Source organism: Styela clava, chromosome 5 (assembly GCF_964204865.1).
Source record: "Styela clava chromosome 5, kaStyClav1.hap1.2, whole genome shotgun sequence".
Lineage (NCBI taxonomy): Eukaryota > Metazoa > Chordata > Ascidiacea > Stolidobranchia > Styelidae > Styela > Styela clava.
The window spans coordinates 11,585,752-11,604,256 of record NC_135254.1 but is presented as its reverse complement, the minus strand read 5'-3'; the positions used below and the strand labels follow the sequence as shown (position 1 = coordinate 11,604,256).

The following is an 18,505-nucleotide window of genomic DNA, read 5'->3' as shown; positions in this document are numbered from 1 at the left end:
CAGGCCTCAGAATATTTGGGGCCAGGCCAGCGCAATGGTAATGTTAAGACATCCGTATTTGTTTAGTTATATTTTTGTTTATAAGTAATGTGGAAACTGGTAATGTTAAGACATGTACGGTACTTGTACAATTGAACCGTATCGTATGTTACAACCAGGGAAAATGCTGTATTCGAACACTTACGGTACTCATTACAAATGTAGAGGTATAAGTTTATTTCGACTCCATAATCAGCAATAGACGATAAAATAATAGATACAAACAAATGATAGAGTAACTGATTATAGAATCGGGAAAGCAAACAAAACCTCAAGTAAAGTTTGAAGCCTACATATTTTAGATGGAAAGGTATTGAAAAAAGAAGTAGTATGTGTTCGCTCACCCAATGTATTACTTATGTGAGGGGGTTATATTGCGAGCGATACATTATCGATATTGCATACCTTTTTGTGATTGTTATTTTTTTAGCAAATATGTGTTGTTATTTAATTATTTTCATACAATACATGGTTAATAGATCAGTGAATAATTCCACCAGTGACTCAAATGCTATTATTAAATGAAGTCCGTACTGACAAATTGTGTAGTTCTACCTGTATTGCATAGGCAATTGACAGGGGTTTACACGCTAAGATATTTTAGATTTGTAATACAAATTGCAGGCACAACATATCGGTAGCTATCACAACCACTAGTATCCCAATACTCAACATACAAAAAAGACTACTCTTCTCCGTTATACATTATCCCTAACAGAAAACAAGATCCATGCATACCAGTTGATTAACTGTTTCATTTATTGGAAAATATGCAAAAAAAAATTGCAAACACCAGATTGGCAGGATTCCAACATAATCTTTTTTAAAATAAGATTCATCTCCGAGGGAGTCCTTTTTGTTAGCATCTTAAGACTTTCCTATTACCGATAATTACTTCAATTATATTTAGCGTAATGAATATCAGGGATAAATGTTCAATCATAAGACTGTTTTTTCAATATAAGTCATCATAGATATATCGGAAAAGTAACAGTAGTACAAACGCATATTAGATAATCATAAGCAAGGAAATTGTAAGACTCTTTTGACTGGAACTGGTTTAGAGATTCAAGGGAAAATTCGCAAAATTCAATTTGGTATTTTTTCAGATTTGTTTTTAGCAACTACACTGGTAAGGTTGAGTATCTCCTACACAATATAAAACCAAAATTATATAGAGTCTGTATTGTTGTCATCATGATTTAATTTCTTCTTCTCTCCAAGCTATAAACAAAAAAATTATGTTAAAATTCTTGATGACTTGAGTGGTTTATTATTTTACAGTACTGGGAATCAAAATACCTATTTCCCCAATAAATACTTTTTAATCCTGCACACCATTTTGAGAATACAGGTAAAACGTAAAATTAAATGGTAGTGATATTAGGGAGTGGGGTTTTATGGCACGGTTGTTAGCAACAATATGGGATGAAATTTATCTAACAGAAGGAAGTATGTAGGTTTCATATAGAATTATTACATCATTTTTATCATTGTCAACTAGTCAATTCAAATCTAACGAAGATTCAATAAAACATGGTGTTTATTCGACTAGACCAGGGGTTCTCAACCTTTTTTCTGCAAAATACCCCCCCCGAGGCACGAAACAATCAACGCGAACCCCCAGTAATGTGACACCGAACAAATTTGTGATATATCGATTAACAATTTGTTGAAACAACAATTTATTGACCAGATAAAACTAAATTTAATTTCCCTGTTACTAATATTGCCCTAACTAATAAAATCCCTTTCAAGTTTCAATAAGGATATCACTCTCTCCAGTGCTCGCAGCACGCTGTATTTTCTGTGAATTTCACATTGTTTACGTCACAATCACAACAACGCAAGATCAGGGAAAATCTATGTTTCAATTGGCACGCATTTTCCTCTGGTAGTAATAAAGGATATTAAAAACAGCAACACACAAAAACTCGACTGCCATCCAAGTACCCCCTGAAATCTTTTCGCGAACCTCAGGTTGAGAACCCCTGGACTAAAGACTGCTTGGTCCATCCCTGATTTGTATACATCGCAGATCACTTATTATCAAAAACTCATTAGGTTAGGAAACAAATGGAATGGGCCAATTTTTATATTCTATTCTGTTTTTACTTATTGTTGCATATGTCCTGCTATAAAGCTCAGTACAAACAATACGTCAAACTCACATTGAGGTACGTAGAATCTGAATAAATCTTCGAGCAATCATAATACCACACTTGCCAATTCCACGTCATTCTATTGTTTTATGTACGCGATGTTTTGGAGAAGCAAAATCAATAACATGGAAACTACGACAACTGTTTGCATGTCGTTACGACGTGAGCACCTGAGATGTCACAAAAATTATGTTATTTGTTAAAGCCATACTGAACAATTTTTTATCATGTGATACAATTAATACATATTAGGCATTACATGTATTTCTTTACAATGCTTAGTGATTGAGGCAATATTTAAAAATGAAACCGATAGTGGCGAAAAATTCACATCTTACACTTTTATAAAAAAAAGAGTGCTTAATAGGGAACACCATTTGCAAAAAACATCTTGCGAGAACATCTCTTGAAAATGAAATTTTTCCAAATACAGTATAAAAATAGCAAATAGTCAAGAAAAATTGTGAAAGAACTTGCAAATGTTATTTTAGGAAAACAAATGTACAAAATTCAGACTTGACTATTAGACACAATCTTGACTGGAACAAAAAAATTTAACCATGGAGATTGTATTCAGGTCTCATCTGTACAGTTATTGTTACAATGATGTGATCAAGGCAAATAATACCAAATCTTACCATCATACTATTCCATCTATTTTAGTATTTAATCTTTGTAGTGGAATCTCGTTCGGAATATATTTTTATGTCTTCTCGGAAAAACTTTTTCGCTTGATTCCTGGTTTCATTATCAATTTAAACAATCCCTGAAATCAGATCCAATTATGTATGTAGTAGTAATCATCACAAGAATATAATACAAATATGTTATGCATGCTTCAGGTGGATATAAAAATATAAGGAATATTAATAAGTATTTCTAGCTTTGTCACAACCGTAAAACATTGCAGAACAATCTCAAAAACAAATATATACTTAAATCTCTACTCAAACCATTTGAATGACGAACGAATATAAAAGTGTGAATCAAAGCTTCCCCTAAAACCAGTCTTAAATGAAAAATCCAGTGCGCCAGCTAATGTTATCTAATAAATAATATACATTGTAATATTAGGCTAAAATGTATAGTTTACTTATAAATAGTTTGAGTAAGATAAGCTTGAAATATTTTTCCCAACCTGGTAAATGTAAACTACAAATTAGCTTTCATATTCATAATCTATGATCAAATTGATATGATACCAGCTTCTTACAGCCTAATTCTTGTATACATTCCTCAGTTATCGTATAGTATCTGTTTCACTGCGATCATTACTCATATCAGCATATATACTGAACAAAAAACAATAATTCCCCAAAAAGTGAAACAAATCTTATGGTACTATTGTTGTAAAGTAACTTAACCATCATTACAAACCTGTTATATGAAATAAAAACTATGACTATTCCACTTCCGACAACATTCAGACATTGCGTCCCCGAATCACCTCGCTGTATGAATCCACTTTTTAAACTGCACTTCCCGGCAACAAATTTCAAAGTATTTACTTTTCAGACAGTCAAACATGATTTCATACTATTATGGTTACCTGTAACTTGAAGATCTTTACTAACCTGTTGAAAACCATGAAAAAAAAAATACAAAATCATCTCCATAACAGAAATCAAGTATGGCTCCATATACAGATATACCATATTTCCCCAAAAATAAGACTGGGTCTCATTTCAATTTTCTTCCGAAAAATAACACTAGGGCTTATTTTCGGGGGATATCTTATATTTTTATTTATTAAAAACAAACTTAAAAAGTAGAGAATTACGAGATTTTCAAATATACAAACTATGAACCTATATATATATATTATAACCTATATATGAACCTCGGTTAAATGTGATTCAAGCGAATTCTTTTCACTAATAAGGTTTGCCTGTACCTTCAAGATCATCACTAACCTGTTAAACACACAAAAAATAAGACTAATCCACACCTCATAACAGAATTTGAGTGTGGCTCCATATTACTGAACTGCTCAAGTCTGTGGCTCCATTTTCTATCCTGTATTTCCAGGCAATAAATTCTCGGTTAAATGTGATTCAAGCGCATTCTTTTCACTAATAAGGTTTGCCTGTACCTTCAAGATCATTACTAACCTGTTAAACACACAAAAAATAAGACTAATCCACACCTCATAACAGAATTTGAGTGTGGCTCCATATTACTGAACTGCTCAAGTCTGTGGCTCCATTTTCTATCCTGTATTTCCAGGCAATAAATTCTCGGTTAAATGTGATTCAAGCGCATTCTTTTCACTAATAAGGTTTGCCTGTACCTTCAAGATCATCACTAACCTGTTAAACACACAAAAAATAAGACTAATCCACACCTCATAACAGAATTTGAGTGTGGCTCCATATTACTGAACTGCTCAAGTCTGTGGCTCCATTTTCTATCCTGTATTTCCAGGCAATAAATTCTCGGTTAAATGTGATTCAAGCGCATTCTTTTCACTAATAAGGTTTGCCTGTACCTTCAAGATCATTACTAACCTGTTAAACACACAAAAAATAAGACTAATCCACACCTCATAACAGAATTTGAGTGTGGCTCCATATTACTGAACTGCTCAAGTCTGTGGCTCCATTTTCTATCCTGTATTTCCAGGCAATAAATTCTCGGTTAAATGTGATTCAAGCGCATTCTTTTCACTAATAAGGTTTGCCTGTACCTTCAAGATCATTACTAACCTGTTAAACACACAAAAAATAAGACTAATCCACTTCTCAAAACGAATTTGAGTGTGGCTCCATATTACTGAACTGCTCTAGTCTGTGGCTCCATTTTCTATCCTGTATTTCCAGGCAATAAATTCTCGGTTAAAGGTGATTCAAGCGTATTCTTTTCACTAATTAGGTTTGCCTGTACCTTCAAGATCATCACTAACCTGTTAAACACACAAAAAATAAGACTAATCCACACCTCATAACAGAATTTGAGTGTGGCTCCATATTACTGAACTGCTCAAGTCTGTGGCTCCATTTTCTATCCTGTATTTCCAGTCAATAAATTCTCGGTTAAATGTGATTCAAGCGCATTCTTTTCACTAATAAGGTTTGCCTGTACCTTCAAGATCATTACTAACCTGTTAAACACACAAAAAATAAGACTAATCCACACCTCATAACAGAATTTGAGTGTGGCTCCATATTACTGAACTGCTCAAGTCTGTGGCTCCATTTTCTATCCTGTATTTCCAGGCAATAAATTCTCGGTTAAATGTGATTCAAGCGCATTCTTTTCACTAATAAGGTTTGCCTTTACCTTCAAGATCATTACTAACCTGTTAAACACACAAAAAATAAGACTAATCCACTTCTCAAAACGAATTTGAGTGTGGCTCCATATTACTGAACTGCTCTAGTCTGTGGCTCCATTTTCTATCCTGTATTTCCAGGCAATAAATTCTCGGTTAAAGGTGATTCAAGCGTATTCTTTTCACTAATTAGGTTTGCCTGGACCTTCAAGATCATCACTAACCTGTTAAACACACAAAAAATAAGACTAATCCACTTCTCAAAACGAATTTGAGTGTGGCTCCATATTACTGAACTGCTCTAGTCTGTGGCTCCATTTTCTATCCTGTATTTCCAGGCAATAAATTCTCGGTTAAATGTGATTCAAGCGTATTCTTTTCACTAATAAGGTTTGCCTGTACCTTCAAGATCATTACTAACCTGTTAAACACACAAAAAATAAGACTAATCCACTTCTCAAAACGAATTTGAGTGTGGCTCTATATTACTGAACTGCTCTAGTCTGTGGCTCCATTTTCTATCCTGTATTTCCAGGCAATAAATTCTCGGTTAAATGTGATTCAAGCGTATTCTTTTCACTAATTAGGTTTGCCTGTACCTTCAAGATCATCATTAACCTGTTAAACAAACAAAAAATAGGACTAATCACCTTTTCATACCAGAATTTGAGTGTGGCTCCGTATTACTGCATAGCACCATGGCCTGGCCTGGCCTGGCCCCGATTTCTCCGTGGCCCGGCCCCAATTTCTCCGTGGCCTGGCCCCAATTTCTCCGTGGCCTGGCCCCATTTCAGTGGCCTGGCCCCAAAGCCACAAAAAAGTGACCACTCCCTCTCAAAAAGGTAGATAAAATTTTGCATGATGACCTATAATCCGGTACATAACCTTGTAAATATACCGGAAATAGCGCCATAAAACCATGGCGAGAGGCGCCGTGGTTCTTTCGTGGCAGGAGGTGGTAATGACTGCGTCTCCTGTTTTCCTTCTGTTTCGCGCTATTTTGCGGTGTTTCGCGCTGTATTCAGTAAGACCCGCATTTTTGCGTTGTTGTTGTTCTGGGCTGAATTACTCAAAGTGACTATAAACTTTTTTCATAGTTTTATTTTGGTTCGGAATTACTCCGCTGGTTTGTCTGTTTGGCCAGGACTCAAGAGATTGGTTAGCTGGTTAGATTTTGGTGTTGGCGGTTTCGCTATGCTTCGGAGGAAACCAACCAAGATTAAGTTGGATCTGGAAGATCTTGCTGAATATATTGAACAGAAGGTGAAGCAATTTAGCGTTAGCGATGTAATTTTGAATATTAACATTTCTTCATGCCGTCATATCTCAGTGATGAATCTCAGTCGAGACAAAAGTTGGTAAACAATATTAATATTTGGTATGTAATTCGCACTTGACTAAAAATATACAATGAAGGTCATATTATGGTAATTCTCTTTCCCCAACCAGATGGTGTACCAGTGCCGTACTTCAGTACTTTCTGTATTCACCTTGTAACATTGACTCTTGCATTGATTGATTGTAAATTACGCATTATTTTTAGAAACAAAGCAAAGAGCAATCTGCTAACAAAAGTGGTAACACTGGCAATACAACTTTTGAGATATCAGAGACTCTTCCTGTCATAGATCGAGCTATAAACCCCGAAGCCAGGCGAGCACAAGTACAGCGTAGAATTGGTTTCAGCCCTGCGCCTGTCACACCAGAAGCTACCACACAATTTAGCAACATCTACTGAAATTTGAAAAATGTCGCGACAAAAGGAAAAATTCTTCAAGTATAATACTATGGCAGTTTTACTCTGGAGTGTTGAGGGCAGATTCATAACTGTTGAAACGAAAAATGAATCTTGCATAAAAGGAAAACTCGAAAGCACTGATGGTTATATGAATTTGTGTTTGAGAAAAGCGGTCTTTACTTCAAGAGATGTCAAAAAGACTAACTTTGATTTAATACATGTTAAAGGCTCGGCTATTCGTTATGTTCATCTCCCAGCTGATGTAAATCCAGTAACTGCAATTAAACAGCAAATAAGTAAAACTTAAAAGCAGTGATGAAACTGGGTGAAAGACCCAATTACTGCTTTTGTAAAACTTTTTATACGAACGAAGTGGTAAATTATTAAATTTTTGTATGATCATACATCACCATGTCAAATGGATTACTTTTCATTGGTCCTACACTTAAGACTATGTTTTGGAAAATTAGGTATCAAGATATAGCAGAGACAGATTTCATAGGGGGGCATCCCATAACAATAAAGCTTAATGGGAGTCATGCTATCTATACACCAGGGGTGGGCAACATACGGGCCGCCGACTGTACATTATTACACTTTTAGTATATTATGATAAATATATGACGTGTTTTTTGGTCTCTATTTTTCGTAAAGTTTAACCTTATTTTAAACATGATTTATAATTTTTTTTCTTGCATTAGCGAATAAATATGTGATCGAGATATTGAATACTATTCATGTTACAATCTAGTCCACCGAGGACTTGATTTTCTCACATCTGGCCCGCCGACTAGAAAAGTTGCTCACCCCTGCTATACACAGACTAACTAGTTGTTCAGACATGCCACGACGGATTCTTGTAGTAAAAAAACAATAGCCGATTGTGTGGACTTGGCGTTTGCTAGTGTGTAACCGACCACCATAAAAAATCTATACAATATAGTTTCAGTAGCTCATGGTTACTGTTAACTTTTTTTAGATTGAAGTTTGCTTCAGAGAGAGCATGTGACTTTTAGAATATGAGATCTTCCTGTGGTAAATGTAGAACCTACAAGAGGGCAAATTTCATCTTTTTCCACAGCCCAAGACAAAATAAGAAACACAAGACTTTTATTGCACATTAAAATAAAACATTACAAGGTTCAGAGTTCAAACCATGAAAACTTGATATTATCTCATTAATACTGTTTTAATAATGGCGCATCAAATATATGACGATTATTTTCACCAATTCATGTGCCTCCATGATCACCATAAATTATTTTCAAGACGCTCGACCAGCTATAATGGAAACAGTATAGAATTCACATTCAATTAACCAGGGCAATGGTTTGCCGAGTAACGCACAGACTTCAAAGTTCAAGTACAATCATAAAACCAAAATACACCAAATAGGTATCCAGGGTTTTTTGCTATGATTTTTTCAAATAAAACATTTGAGCCAATTCTCGGATGACATAGATAGTACACACATTTGAAGGTTATAAAAAATTCCGGTACATGATGATTACTGACAGCATAACAGGTGTTAAGATACCAATACCATGTTGAATAAAACCTTTTATTAATTAATAAACGAGGTGAAATAGTCATGTCTCATAATTCTTATAAGTTATGTTCACATTTTCGACTAGCTATCATCAAAGCTTTCCCAACCGCTTCTGACATTAGAATTGTTTTGTTGGGGTGAAATTGTAAAATTGACCCCATTTCCAAATCTGTTGGCTTGTGCGGTAGGTTGTGAAGTTACTGGATTGAATGCGTCATTAGTTGGAAGAGGAGTGAAATTGTTCAACAGAAACGGGTCGCTGAATGAAGGGGTTGTTGGAAAATTTAAAACTCCGGTTAACCATTCAGTAATGTCCACTGTAATTCTCTCAGAATGTTTGATAAAGTCGTGTTCCAGAAGTTGCCGATATTTTGGTCGTTGCTGGAAATTCTTTGTGCAACTGAAAACGAAAATAATGGTTTCTTATAGTCCTAAGCATGCATATAATTCTGAACAAGGATTAGTGAATTCTGCTTCAAGCCTATATACTGTATATGCTCGTTTTACCGCCCGATCTTGATTAAGGGCACGTTTGAATAGCCGCCCGTGTGAACAGAACATAAAAATAAATAAGGGCCAGTGTTTGAATACCCGCCCGATGTAAAAGCTGATTTTTCAGTGTTAGAGAACAATAGGAAATAAGAAATGCTTTTGTCACAGCGCTGGTAGATGACACTCACGCCTTAGACGTCCAATTACATAACAGATAGCATTGATTACGTAACACCGTTACACCGTAACATAATTTTACTTTAAAAATAACAAGCGCCCGTGCTTGAATAAGGGCCCGGTTAGTGAGTTTGATTAAAAATATATGGGCCCGGGCTACAAAACGAGCAAATACGGTAATCAATCACCTTGAAAATATGAATTTAGGGATTTGAATTTTTTTTTATTACATACCAACTCTTAATGCATCTTCTAGATATGGTAGGATGAAAAACAATATTAAATCAATTTAAAAAAGTTTGCAGGTAGTACATTCAGTGAAGCATTTAAGAAACTAATATCATCGTAACGACTCTTCTGCAAATTCAACCCCTGCACTAATGAAAGCATGTAATTTGGATGTTGATAATTGCTGAAAAAATGGTCCAGGAGATAATCTGGATCTAGAGAAGCGTTTGACCCCACCCCCTATTTCAGGGTAGTATTTTTCTTGCAGATAACCTATTTATACACACCTTTAAAATTACTTCACATTGACTTACCATAGTTTAACAAACTGTCTGAACGCCATGCTAAAGTTTGCATTTTGAGGCAACATAGGAGGTGCATTCTGTAAAACTTTTGTTAAAACTTCAAAATCTGTTGTACAGTTGGGATAAGGAAATCTTCCAGTGGCAAGTTCGACAAGAGAAACACCCAGACTCCAAACATCTGCTCGGATATCATAATCTGGACTGGTAGGATCTGGAGGATCAATTCTTTCAGGCTAAAACAAATAGCATTCAATTATTATTTCCATATTTATCTCATGAAAAAGGGAAAGCCAATAAAATGGCTTTATCACAATGTGTATCACCATCTCTTAACACGGTTACGAGTCCAAGTCGTGTATGAAAATAGTTAAGTAGGCATTTGTTTCAGATGCATGGACTTGGTGGTGGAGAAAGCCATATCGGGCAGTGGTTACATTAACTACCCTACGACAGTGAAGAATCCTCTCGTACATAACCTGCAAGCATGTGCAGGATAATCAGAGGTGCCAGGTTTCAATACAAATAAATTCTCAAAGTTACCTATATTTAGATTCCAAGCCAGCTTATAAGGATTGGAAATACGACTGAAACTTACTGCCATATATGCAACACAACCAGCAGTTCTGGTTTTAGCTTTAGAATCAACCAATCTTCCACTTATTCCAAAGTCACATAATTTAACTGTTCCTCTCTTGTCTATGAGAATGTTAGACGGTTTTACATCTCTATGTATTACACCATGTTGCTCTTTGAGATAATTTAATGCTCTTACAACCTGAAGATAAAAGTCAATAATTATAGAATGGTGGTGATGCCACGAAGAATGCAAACTATGACACTGACCTGCGTGGTTCATATCAATATCAGAGTTGGTTTAGTTTTATTTAACTTATCGAAATTTGGTCGGAATTTCAGAATTGGAATGGTAATAATAATCAGAGTCAAAATTTTTTACAGAAATTCATTATGTTGACAATGCTTTTTCAACAGGAAATTGAAGAAGATTGCACACGATAAAGCATTTGTTATCAAACTATTTTTTTAAAAGTACGGATCTGGAGTCACAGTCAAAGTTCATGATAACCTGTAGCCATAATAAATTAGCATTTCGGTGTCATGGGAGTGTGGTACACAAATTTACATTGATCGGATGAGCAGAGAACTATTTTTAATACAGCATAATATGAGATGTTATTTATTTAATAATGTAGGAATTAAGTTTGCAATGACAAGCCTTTCTAAAGTGCTATTCAATGTGGACATCGAGTATGACGTGCATCTTGCATACATGTTTTACAACCTTCATATTCATATTTTTTAGCCATAAATTTAAAAAAAATAAGGAGAGTTCTCCAATTTATTCCAAGTATGTGATGTTAATTATTGCATTCAGTCTAGCGATTTGAAGACAGTAACAAAGACACTGTACCAAATATGTTAGTATCATTGAGGCAAAGATAGATCACTTATAAATATGAAGGAATATTTTGACAACCTCGTGAATTTGATCCTCCGAACAAACTTGGCCTTATTTTGTTAGGTATCTATACTGTTAAAATTACTTACTGCGATACACAATTTTCCAATCACTTTTTCCGGAATAGGTCCTTTGATTTTTTTCAATAACTTATCAAAACAAGTTGACATAAGCTCCATACAAATCCATACATGACTCTGTAAAACCGAAAAAAATTAGTAAATTCGACATGACAAATTAGTATTACAAATATTCCATTTTAACAATGATAATTCATTTTTGATTTAATTCAATTTAAGTTTAAATACCTCTGTAATTAATGTCCCAAAACATGTTACTATATGAGGAAAATTACTCTTCTGGACAACATCAAGATCCATTAATATCCTTTTATTTTCTTCATTATTTCCTGATCTATGCATTTGCTGCAAAAAATAAAGAATTATATTAAGAATAAAGAATACAGTAATGAGAATGATTGACTGTGGAACGAAGTCTGTAGCTGGAATCAAAAAATATATATATACACCAAATCACAGTGATTTGAAATTAAAAATGCAAACTTAAATGATCACCATTGAATTAGTTTCTGAAATTGAAAATGAGGATATACAAAAATTTGTAAAATCAATTGGAATTAGTACTTTTGTGAAATTTTACATTAGTATTCCAAAATCGTAATGTGCATTAAATATTACATCCAAAATGCCATATAACATCCATCTAGTCCAAATATTAATGAACAAAAAGAATTTGAGAAAAATCTATAATAATATGTCAACTGGATATTGCCATGGCCAGAACTCCCCTTATTATTAACAAATCATAACATAACTGCAAGACTATAAGGAAATAAGTAACCACAGAATGGAGTGCAGGTGATTACATTCATGCATTATAAAGAGCAATCATGAGATATAGGCTACATTGTTAATAACCATATGAGTCAAATAAGCAATGTGGTAGGTAATGAATTATTTTCGAGTTGATGCAATAATTACAGACACTGCATATATTTTCGATAAATAATTTGACACTGTGAATCATTTTGAATACTGATATGGGACAGTGGACACTTATATTTGATTTAATCTGTGGTGAAGTACGGCTTTTGTACCAAAATCTACTTTGGCAAGGTAAGAAAAGGTAATTCTTCTGAAAATTCACCAATAAGCAACAAGATCAAAAAAAAGAATATGACTACATTAATCATTAATGAACAACGCACAATATCATGCGCGATACAATTAAAAATTGTCATCGTTAATAGATTAATATTTCAGCCCAATACAGCCACCAAATCATATTTGAAATGCAGTGAAGTGGATGAACACAAAAATATGTCAGCAGCATGAAATTCCACATTATAAATAACACAAATAGTTGAGTTTATCTGTAAATCTCAAGTTCAATATTATTTCTGAACGAATTATTCGTTCCTTTAATTTCAACAAATACATTACAGCAACAGCACTATCGTCCATTACTTATTTCAAACGGCTTTTTTGAAATTTATTATCAAAGAAAAAGTTAGCACTAAATTCCAACAATGATTATATGCTAACCTTGACAGCCATAATCCTATTAGCATGTTTAAATCTCATTTTATAAACTTGTCCACAAGTTCCAGCACCAATTTCTCCCAAGTTTTCAAAATCTGAAGCTTTGGAATTGAAGAGCCTTCCATCAATTCGAAGTTTACCATTCTGACTGAAGGCCTCTTGAAGACGTTTATTAACTTCAACACTAAGAACAAAAATGTATGACTAAATAGGCTACCGTAAATATATCATATTTAACTTATTTTAATATACCTTTCAAATCTACTTTTTTCTTAAACATAACAATATAGACACTTTCGTCAGAAGATTAATAAACGAAACATGCATTAACAAATCGAAAAACATTAAGAGCAAAATGGACAACCTAGCACCACAAACTGTATCATTTTACTCTATTAGATAACTATCTTACATTTTTGATTTGAGATGTCCTACATATGATATACATCTGTTCGAAAACTTTAAAAATATAACTTGAACATCAAAGAATAATTTTTTGTTTCTGACTAAACCACACAAGTCAACAAGTTTTATAGTCTTTATTAACAAAGCAAGCAAAAGTTAAATGTATTTTAAAAAGCGTTCACAACGAATAAATTTGAGGGATAAACTTAGTATAGAGAATATTGATCTTGAATTCAAGGCATATGCCAGCAGATAAATGGCCATCATTTCTATAAATTGATTTAAAATTCCCAAGAGAGAAGAAGCTATTAGTCAGAAATGGATTAACCTAAATATCTAGGTCATACTTTATAATAAAATAGGCCTAAACAAAAGGATTTGTGGGAAGGGAATATATTGTTACAAAACTTCTGGTTTGGAACATTTAAATTTTGATACTTTTAAGTGCTGAAATGCTACTAATACATTAATTACACTGGCTTTGGACAATAAAATGCTTCGCACTATTTACCATAATTATGCTCATATTTTACACTTTTCTTCAAATTATTATTAACAATGCAATTTTATTTTGATCTAAAGACAGCTCATAAAAATAACAACACAAAGGCAACGGAAAGATTGGTCAAATATGCAAAACCTAGAGAATGGTTCCTAACGAGTTCTGTAGCCAGTCAGCAGCACTATTTTTACTGACCATTATTAATAATCATTTAGATACAAGAAAATTGGCCAACTACATACTTCAGCTAAGAGACACAGACATCCAAAGAGCATAAAAACTATATACCAAGTTGAAAAAAAAAATTTTTTGCTCAAATATAGGCCTTTTGGTAGAATATCAATCAATCAGACCAAAAATACCACCATATTTAATCGAAAAAAAGAAGAAAGACAAGTTGAACTTTGATGAGTTCATACAACAAACTTCTGACTATAACCTATATTATTTATTTTCTCACCTTTCATTGCTTTTGGCGTCTGGTTCAGGATGTATATAATTAAATGGCAATTTCTTCTTTCTTTGCATTGCTGGTGAGTTCGGACCGCTGTTTGTAAGATCGAGACCAGAACCTGTCAATAATATTTTCTGATTAGAGATAGCACTTTGTCTATAGTAGTATTACAACTTCATCAATAAAAAACGTTACTATCATATCTTACTTGGCCTGTTTTGTCTTGATAATCCCGACAATTCAAGACCTGGTGGCGTAGTGAGTGGTTGAGCAGAACCTAAATACAGTACCGAGATAATACACATATTTTTATCCACAAGTTCGTTTAAAGCCAAAAAAGTCAGGAACATACAGTGGAAATAGCACTCCCACTTTTGATAATATCAAAAATAGAAGGCAAATTAATGCAATATCACAATTACCTTGGTTAGTCATTTGATATCTATATAGTTCGGCACAATATCAAAACATTTGAAATAAATGAAAGCTAAAATCAAAATATTTTCAATAAACATAAATTCACATTTTTAGGCAAATTTAATGACTTAAAAATGAAAAAGGGTTTCTGCATGAACACTGAACAGCGGTTGTTTACTAACATAAACATTTAAAATGTTAGCACAAATAACAGAATATAAAGCCAGACATAAGCTACATGTTGCCTCTGCTATAACAAAGGCTATAAGATCATGCTGTTCAGTCATCATTAGTCATTTGAAGAGTGGGAATACTCGATCAGATCACGAGTTATTCCAGAATAGCAATCACCTCGACACAATATAAATGAGAACATGAAGTTATGACTTATGAGTAATTAAATATTTCACGAAGCCTAACAGTCTCAAAACTGAAAACGACTTTCAAACTTACTTGGACGAGTCTGGGTAAATGAAAGACCGAGGCTTCCCATTGAAGAATTTCTAACATGCGTTTTCTTAGGAAATTCCATTGCAGTACCTAGATAAGTAAAACTTGAGATTAGTGGATTATAATAGACAGTAGTTTATGTTTTAAACAGGCATAACACCATGGAAAAAGTTTTAAAAGTTTCATGTCTATCTCCTAGAGCATTTTGCAATGAATAACTAAAGATTAAACCAGTGCCATTTTAAAACTCGATTGTTTCTAAAATATGAAAAAATTTAGAGATTGATTTTTAGCATCACTAAAAAGATTTAGCTATTTCATTTAGGATCACATATCAGTGAAAAACCATTTGTTTTGAAGAAATCAATGAATAAAGCTAATCAAAATAATTACTTGGACGTTTTGGCTGTTGCTCATTGCCAAAGTGTCCAATTGGAAGTCCGAGGGCTTGTCTGGGATCATTCTTTTCTGCGTTCAAACTCAATTCTAAACGTTTCATTCTCTTCTGAATATCGTCCAAAGAAACATTAGATGATGACATATTCGTACTTGTTTGTTTTCCACTCGTATTCAGGTAATTTTGCTTTATTCTAATATTTCCATATACAAAATACTGAAATAGTGTACTTCTGAATTGAATGATGATAATATAATGTTATATTCTCTGGCTCAATTGAATGTATCAACATCTCGATTTAGATCCGTAATCTATAAAATGTTTTAACTGAACATTCAAAATTCAGAAATAAACCTAATCGTTAGATTGTGAGATCGGGAAAATTACCAAATAAAACAAAAAATTGGTACGATTGGTGTGCCTAGTCATTTTTAGTATGAACTTAATTCAACCAAATTATGACAACATAAACTGTTGGGTCTCGTGTAGTTTCTTACCTAACATACTTCTAGTGGGCGTAGCATCACAATTTTTTGACATGTCAATCCTAACCCCCACCAGACTATGCCATCCAAAAATTACATCACTACGACATCACAATCATGTCATAGAGCTTGTTAAATATACGTACTATCGCCCGAAATGGCATCGGCGCCGATAAAGAACTTACTAACGTCAGCGATCTCTCTTATATTGGAATCGTCGCGACGTAAAAACGAGAGAAATAGACGCTCAATTTCAGGTGCGCAGACGTGTGCGTCTTGGATGACAGTTCGTATAGTTTGAAGGTCTCTATTACGTCACTGTGACGTCGTAGAGACGTAATATTTGGATGGCGTAGTCAGGTCAGCAGGTGGGGGTTAGGATTGACACATGAAAAAATTGTTGTGCTACGCCCGCTAGAAGTATGTTAGGTAGGAAACTACATGAGACCCAAACTGTTAACTTCTGCACTAACAAAACTTAGGCAAGTCATAGTCTATAACAACAAAATAACAAAATCAAACACCATGGAAAAGAGACTGAATAATCATAAAATTTACAGATCTAGCCTAGCAGAATCTCGAAAGACCTCCCTACTGCTCTAGATCAGATGTAAAATTTGAATAGATTTGGAATTGTACACAGCACAGCAGCATGGATACCGTAAAAGCGCCTAACTTCGGACAAAATTACTATATTTTCGTCAATAACTCGGCCATTTATTGTCCAAACGGCGCCAAAATTGCTCGGTAAAACATTCGTGCGGTAATTTACATTCCCTGCAAATTTCGGTTCAATTGGACTATTTTTACTATTGAAATAATCGATATTTCTTGCCATCTGACCGTTATCCTTCACTGCCCTAACTTCGGACAGTCATTTTCTTCACTGCGTAACCGCGACGCACAGAGAGAAAGAGGCTTCCGATGCGGATGCCGTAATCACGTCGTTGCGTGAAGATAAGACGCTCGATCGTCGTCGTAACGTAACATTGGCGTCACGACGAAAATGCATTATTTGAAACTTCCGTCGTCCTATGTTTACATCTTTTGTTCGTTATTTTCGATACTTCAGATGAGTATAATAACACGTTAGTCATTTTAATCAGGAAATGCATACGTAAATATATCTGATGCAAACCGTTTCAATCCATAATGAAGTATTTTAACGGGCTTCTATCGAAGTCTTTGAAGTATTAATATTCTCGACGGATAGCTTTTTTTTATTCTGCGCGGTTATCTTTATAAATGATAATTTATATCAAACACACGGTAAATCCGATTGTAAAGTTTAATTTAGAATTCAACTTGATCTTGTAAACATGTAGGTCCCGTTTATTTGTTGGAGATTAAATTTATTTTTAATTTCGAGTGAATAAAATTCACCCAGGCCGTATTTAATAACTGTCATTTCGACTACTAATCATAAAATAATGGTTAAGTCAGTGCACTGTGCCATATGGACGTTGGAATTATCATAGTTCATTATATATTCGATATTTAACGTCATCGATTAAGTGTGACATGTATTTTCATTAATGTAATTTTGGCATATATTCATACATGACCGAACAAAATACAAAAATATTAGATTGAAACGCCGTCTTTATCTTAACGGAAATTGTCATATTGGCTCCGTTGTGTCTGGGTCAAAATTCATTTCCGCGACGCAGTGTGACGTCGTGTCGGAAGTGAGCGAAAAATAATCTACGTGAGGTTGACGTAATTTTTGACGCTGCGTGAAATCTTAATATTCTTACGGAATTTATAATTCAGAATTTTAGATTTAATTTAAATCTCGTACGACATCTTGCGATCACTCAAATAAATTATATACATTGTTGTCGCCGTCTACCGAATGATGGTATTTTGACGACGATAGCTTCAGTTGGAGCGACGCTCTGCGCCGTTGAATGCCGGGCAGTCAATTTTCGGCAAAATTTCCGTTTTTTTACCAAAAAAATAATTATGCAACATTAAAAAAGATGAGAATAGATGTAGATATAACAGCGCAACCTATAATAATTAAAATTAGCAATATATGGCGCGTTTTAGCCAAGATATGGCCGTTCAAAAATTTTGTCCGAAGTTAGGAACTGTCCGAAGTTAGGCGCTTTTACGGTAAGCTATGCACCCATTAGAAATTTATAAGTCATACAGATCTATTTGACTGAGATGATTTGATAAATAAAGTCTGAACTTCGTCCCGGGAATATAGTAGTCTAGTCCTATTAGTCTAGCTATTATCGTTTTCATTCGTTTGATTCAATGAAACATTGAAAAAATATTTGTATAACGTTGCAAGGGTTGAGTACGGTACCGGTACTCGCTTCCGTCAAAAAAGAGAGAATTTGCGAAATTTACGGTGCGTGCGAAAGTCTGCGAAAGCGCAAAACAA

At 34.2% G+C, this 18,505-nt stretch overlaps 1 protein-coding gene and 2 long non-coding RNA genes across 8 annotated transcripts; 1 reads left to right on the top strand and 2 right to left on the bottom strand.

The window, feature by feature from the left end:
- Positions 1-774: 774 nt before the first annotated feature.
- On the bottom strand, positions 775-6,308 carry LOC144422774 (uncharacterized). Of its 5 annotated transcripts, none has more exons than XR_013475382.1 (5): positions 6,123-6,308; positions 3,579-3,775; positions 2,840-2,967; positions 2,211-2,371; positions 775-1,263 (listed from the first exon to the last, which is right to left on the bottom strand). It is a non-coding gene; the product is annotated as an uncharacterized LOC144422774 (long non-coding RNA). The 5 variants fall into 5 exon arrangements; XR_013475384.1 differs by having other exon boundaries at positions 6,133-6,308; XR_013475383.1 differs by lacking the exon at positions 6,123-6,308 and adding an exon at positions 4,150-4,256.
- Positions 6,309-6,549: 241 nt separating this feature from the next.
- LOC120344498 (uncharacterized) lies at positions 6,550-7,223 on the top strand. Its single transcript, XR_013475379.1, has 2 exons — positions 6,550-6,735; positions 7,016-7,223. It is a non-coding gene; the product is annotated as an uncharacterized LOC120344498 (long non-coding RNA).
- Positions 7,224-8,303: 1,080 nt separating this feature from the next.
- Positions 8,304-16,049, bottom strand: LOC120344497 (dual specificity mitogen-activated protein kinase kinase 7-like). Of its 2 annotated transcripts, XM_039413743.2 has the most exons (10): positions 15,622-16,041; positions 15,232-15,318; positions 14,570-14,638; positions 14,368-14,479; positions 13,004-13,184; positions 11,747-11,863; positions 11,528-11,635; positions 10,557-10,736; positions 9,971-10,194; positions 8,304-9,159 (listed from the first exon to the last, which is right to left on the bottom strand). In XM_039413743.2, the coding sequence occupies exons 1-10, from the start codon at positions 15,767-15,769 to the stop codon at positions 8,841-8,843; spliced, it is 1,545 nt and encodes a 514-aa protein (XP_039269677.2). In that variant the 5' UTR covers positions 15,770-16,041; the 3' UTR covers positions 8,304-8,840. The 2 variants fall into 2 exon arrangements, with proteins under 2 accessions (XP_039269677.2, XP_077968706.1); XM_078112580.1 differs by lacking the exon at positions 14,570-14,638 and having other exon boundaries at positions 15,622-16,049.
- Positions 16,050-18,505: the final 2,456 nt, after the last annotated feature.

Excerpts from the sequence above, each read along its gene's own strand:
- LOC120344497 (XM_039413743.2), bottom strand. The coding sequence starts at position 15,769 with ATGTCATCATCTAATGTTTCTTTGGACGATATTCAGAAGAGAATGAAA. Across the intron at positions 11,864-13,003 it reads ATAGGATTATGGCTGTCAAG|CAAATGCATAGATCAGGAAA; the intron begins GTTAGCATATAA and ends TATTTTTTGCAG. Across the intron at positions 10,737-11,527 it reads TTGGAAAATTGTGTATCGCA|GTTGTAAGAGCATTAAATTA; the intron begins GTAAGTAATTTT and ends TTTTATCTTCAG.